Source organism: Dipteris shenzhenensis, chromosome 13 (assembly GCF_047967505.1).
Source record: "Dipteris shenzhenensis isolate YYH24624 ecotype China chromosome 13, Dip_SZ_1.0, whole genome shotgun sequence".
Taxonomy (NCBI): Eukaryota; Viridiplantae; Streptophyta; class Polypodiopsida; order Gleicheniales; family Dipteridaceae; genus Dipteris; species Dipteris shenzhenensis.
This window is the reverse complement of record NC_141608.1, coordinates 50,833,600-50,838,396: the sequence shown is the minus strand read 5'-3', so window position 1 is coordinate 50,838,396 and position 4,797 is coordinate 50,833,600. Positions and strand designations below refer to the sequence as shown.

Genomic DNA, 4,797 nt, shown 5'->3' with positions numbered 1-4,797 from the left:
TGAACCGGTATCAACTCTTGAACCGGTATCAACATCCTATTTTTGAGCTTTTATCTACACCCTGCCCAAAAGATTATTTTTTCATTTGTCAAATGGAAGATCTCAAAATCCTCAAAATGCCCACAACAAGCATTTCCAAAAGACAAATTTTGATTACATTTTGACAATATTTAGAATGCATCAAAGAGAAAAGGAGCCACCCATCCTCTAAACGCCCTCAAGAGGCATTTCCAAAAGAGAAATTTTGATTGCACTTTGACACATCAGAGAGAAAAAGTGGGAAAGTGAGCCACCCAAAGGTTTTGATCCAAGGAAAGTAGGCAAAAGATGGGGAACTTTCAACAAAGCCCCTCTCCGTGGAGCAAAGGTGGGCAACTTTGAGCAAGGGGAGATTCTTATTATTTTTCATTATCATATATTACAAAATCCCATCTCTTAGACGGAAGAGGGGAGGGGCGAGCTGGGTGCCAAAGCTCGAATCAATGTAAACAGAAACGAGGTTTGAAAAAAACGGCGCGGGGAGGTTGGGCCTTCTTGTTATTCCGTCTGGCGCACTTGAAGAGGCTGGAGCACCGCAAAATGAATGCGAGGTGTGGCCGCATTAAAACACGGACCCCATCCACTGACATTCGTACACTAGGAACGTTATAACTTATAAATTTGACAGTTGGATGTACATGAGTCGGCAAGGCAAAGCTGGCTCTGATGTTATGTTATGTTAAGGTGTAGTAATTAATGTACAAGAGAGTGGCGAAACGAACATCGTGTGTATATGATCACGATGATAATAACTCCTTAGCTAGTGTGGATAATGGTACTATTCTTCTACTACTACTGGAACTGCAAGTAGTGCTAGTGTGCTGCAAACTTAGTACGTCCATTCGGTGGGCAGACTTATCTCGGGAGCAACTTCCTGAAGAGGTGAACAGGATGGATGATAAACAGACGGCCATTGATTCTCTGCCCAATCACTTTTGCCCGCACCGCTGCTATTTCTGCTGGCATTCAGGGCTCCCGCCACTCCTGCTGCTGAATTAGACCGTAATAAAGATGAGCCTGTGGAACAAACATCTGCCCAAAAAGATCCAAGAAACCGATCGGTCAGACAATCACATGAAAGGGGGTGAATACGGTAAGAGTGCATTTTTTAAACTAGAACGCCGCTGTGTTATCGCCCCTCCCTTACCACGTCGAGCGGTAGGCATCGCTGATGGTGAGGCTGGACCGGACAGAATGTCCTCGACGTTAAGATTGAGAGCTTGCACTATGCGTGAGGGTAATAGAACGGTCGAACATGCTGCGCACAAGAAGCAAACGAGAAACCGGCACCGATCAGAATCTCTGAGCAGAACTCCAACCTCACAATCAGGGAAAACACAAACGGCCATCGCTCGCTCTTTACCTGGTTTCTTTCTCGTCTCTGGGCCGCTCCCAATCCGGCGGGGTAGGAACACCCCCGTGCCCCCCGACTCCCGAGAGCCCGTTGCTCCCAAGAAGACGGCTCTCATGCCAGATCCATTGTTTCCGCCCATGAAGGCTAGCTGCTGTTGCTGCTGGCTCGTAGCGCGGAAGTTAGACGACGACGACGTGAAATCTGTTATTCCCCATGGCGACCGGTGGGAGGATCCCCCACCTCTCTGCTTTCCTCCCATTCCACTGCCTTGATGCTGCAGCAGAGGCCTGCTCCCCCCACGGTTTACCCAGCTAGGGCTCCCTTGCTTAGAAGCTCGAAACTGCTGCAAATCCGCTTGCAAGAACAATCGTCAAGAAACAAATCACGACAATCCAAAACACTCGTATCAAACCCTTCCTCTCGCTAGATTAAGATTCTGACCTGGCCTCCAACGCTACGTTCCTCGTCCCACGCTTTGCCGCTGCCGCTTCGTTGCAAGGTACTCAACACGGCAGGAGCAGCCTTGTCCCTAGAGTACGACGCAGGGCCGCTCTTAAGAGACAAATCCCACGCTAAACTGCCGGGGAGATTCAAAAGCGGAGCAGAGGTCTGCTTTGCAGAAGACGGAACTCGTTGACGTCGCGGGCTAGCTCTTGAGGGAGCAATCACTGCACCCCTTGGAGGCAACAGGGCAGTCGACAAAGCCTTGCGTTCGTTGCTAATTTTTAATCTCACGACCTCACCGGCGGCCGCGTAGAGCAGATCCCACGCATCATCCTCTACCTCCAAAGGGGTTGAGGGGGGAGAAGAGACGCGAGAAGACACCTGGGAGGACCCTTTCGAGCTTGCCACGCTATTACAGTTCCAACCGCAGCACCCAACCCCAGCCAACGTAGACTGAGGAGATGCCGGCAAGGCAGTCTGTTAAGGCAGAACACAAAAATTAGGGAAGAACCGAAGCCTGAGAAACAAGAATCCCTCCCATTACCAGCACATCGCAAAAATTGGAAGATGGGCTTACCTGCGCGCCCCAAGCGGGATGGGCTTGCCCCGTCGTCCAAGCGAAGTTGCTCATACTTTCCTCCGAAGTTTCGTCATCATCAAGCATAGAGTGGGCTATCTGCTCAGCGAGCCCAGCTATGTAGTCATCGCACTCATCTTCTTCACTCTCGGTTTCGTTTGAGCCAGACAAAGACTGCACAGGGGAGTCCCCAAGAGGAGGCGAATCATCTGTGGACAATAAGTTTCGCCATTGACTAGGGGGATCGTAAACAGGGTGCGAAGCAGATGGCAAGGCGGCTTCCTGATGCTGCTGCTGCTGCTGCATCCTGCCGAACATCGTCAAGGAGCTCGCCTGAGAGGAAGCGGAGGAGCATGTGGCCGATCCCGCGTATGAAAGCTCGTTGGCCATGGCAAGCCAACCCGCAGCAGTCTGCCGGCAGGCGAGCAGTGAAGGGAATCGACAAGAACTAGGGACGAATCTTCACCATGGACGGTATGAAATAGAGAAGCTCAAAAGGACAGACATGGGGGGACGGCAGGGAAGGAGGATCGAATCTGATGAGGCTCGCGGATAAGGTCCCGCGGGAGGAAGAAACCTCACGATACCTTCTACCCTCTCTATTTTACTCTTCCCGGCCCCTGCTGCTGCTACCCGTCCTCTGCTCTACTGATCACGGGAACGAAAGCGGAGATGGAAGGCAAAGGATATAATTGGAAGATGAAGGGGCAACTGGTACTTGAGAAGAGACGGATGCTGTTTGCATTCGCTCTTATGAGCTAACAACTAATTCGACTGCAGCTTCTGCTACTCGACTTCACTGAGAGTGTGGAGCGAATCGATGAAGCTATTAGACCTACTAAGCCTTTGGCGAGAGACCGCCTGAATGTTGGATCAACTAGTGGCTGAAAATCATCGTCAATCCGGAAGATGGACAGAAAAAGACCGAAATCGAACTTCAGTCGAACCAAACAAGAAGAATCGTGATTCCTGACGAAGCAATGAGATGCAAAAGGAACACTATCCATCGCCGTATCTGCGCTTAAGTAGAGCCACTGTTACTCTCTAACCAACGCTAATCACTCTTTTCTTTTTGCTTGATAAATTTCTTTTTACTCTGAAATGCTGACACGAACCACGCGCCCAGAACGTGGCCAATGTCCGGTGGTCTCGGGCGGGCATCATCACGGCCGAGATCAACGGCGCTCGCACGATCGGGATCTCCGCTGCCCAGTCCGCTCCCTACACGTGGTGCCGCTCCCTCTGGTATCTGGCGGGAAATCCTCAGCGCACCGGCGCAAACCGGCCCAGGCGGTGGCGGCGCCGCCTCGCGGGACCTCCTTCCAAATGTGGCGGGATAGGGGGCGCTCCTTTTTCGATAGCATATGTCGCGTCATCGTCTAGTCTCCCAACAATTCGCCATCCCACGCATAATGCCGAACGAACCGCCGCCGCGTGGCACCACGTCGGCGCCACGACTGCGGTCGCTTGCGGTGTGGTGTCCGGTACACTGCTAAAGTGGCGGAAAGTACATTCCCAAAAGAAGAGGAGACAGTAACTGGCTCTTCTGTGAGATGAAAGTAAGTTAAGCTTGTATCGCACAACATCGTAGCTGGGGGGGGTCCACCTGTTTTCAAAATGACAAAGGCGGTGACGGTCAAAGGTCTGTTTTAAATTTTGATCCCTATAAATTGTTTCGATTTCCGCGTCTTCTTTTTTCTTAATCTTTGGGGCGCTCTTGCGTGCCATCTCAGTTACGGACCCGCCCCTTTTATTCCTTTTCATCATCAGCCCAAGTAATAAATAACCGTCCCTGTTGAGTGAAGGAGCGGAGAGGCGATTATCTACTTAACTACTGCGATAGCGTCTTGTTTAAAACAACAGAGAAACCTTATATTCCGCTTTCCTTTTTTTGAAAATTTGGAGATCCATCCGAGCTCCCAGGCGGCTGGGTGGATCTGATTCTCGAATGGTGTTCCGCTCGCCTGGAAAATTAGGCTGTATTTTTTTTGTCCCATGCGTATATCTTTTAGGAGATTTTTCATTCATTAATACGGCATGCGTCCTCCCATAACAGGGGAGGAATGGGGATCTTCTTAATGCCGTCTTGAGGCATGATGGCACGTTGTTTGTCACGTTATATATTTTTCAGAGATCATGAGGTAGAGGCTAGAGCATGGCGTGCACTTCAAACCATGGAATGCCATCCCTCATGTTTTAGGGCCCTCCGAGGCAAGCCTCATAAGTTCTTAGGTTGTCAAGTGTTGACTTGATAATCAAGCAAGAAATGACCTGAATCTCATGTATTCAGTGTTGATTGGATAATCAAGCTTATAGTGCAACCATCAAATGAATAGGGACGGACCCAATCAAGCTTATAGTGCAACCAAATGAGGAGGTAAGA

At 50.2% G+C, this 4,797-nt stretch overlaps 1 protein-coding gene across 2 annotated transcripts; it reads right to left on the bottom strand.

The window, feature by feature from the left end:
• Positions 1 to 249: 249 nt before the first annotated feature.
• On the bottom strand, positions 250 to 3,387 carry LOC147895542 (uncharacterized). Of its 2 annotated transcripts, none has more exons than XM_087383716.1 (5): positions 2,415 to 3,387; positions 1,835 to 2,314; positions 1,403 to 1,736; positions 1,187 to 1,297; positions 250 to 1,071 (listed from the first exon to the last, which is right to left on the bottom strand). In XM_087383716.1, exons 1-5 carry the CDS (start codon positions 2,802 to 2,804, stop codon positions 869 to 871), a joined length of 1,518 nt encoding a protein of 505 aa, XP_087239842.1. In that variant the 5' UTR covers positions 2,805 to 3,387; the 3' UTR covers positions 250 to 868. The 2 variants fall into 2 exon arrangements, with proteins under 2 accessions (XP_087239842.1, XP_087239843.1); XM_087383717.1 differs by having other exon boundaries at positions 1,403 to 1,733.
• Positions 3,388 to 4,797: the final 1,410 nt, after the last annotated feature.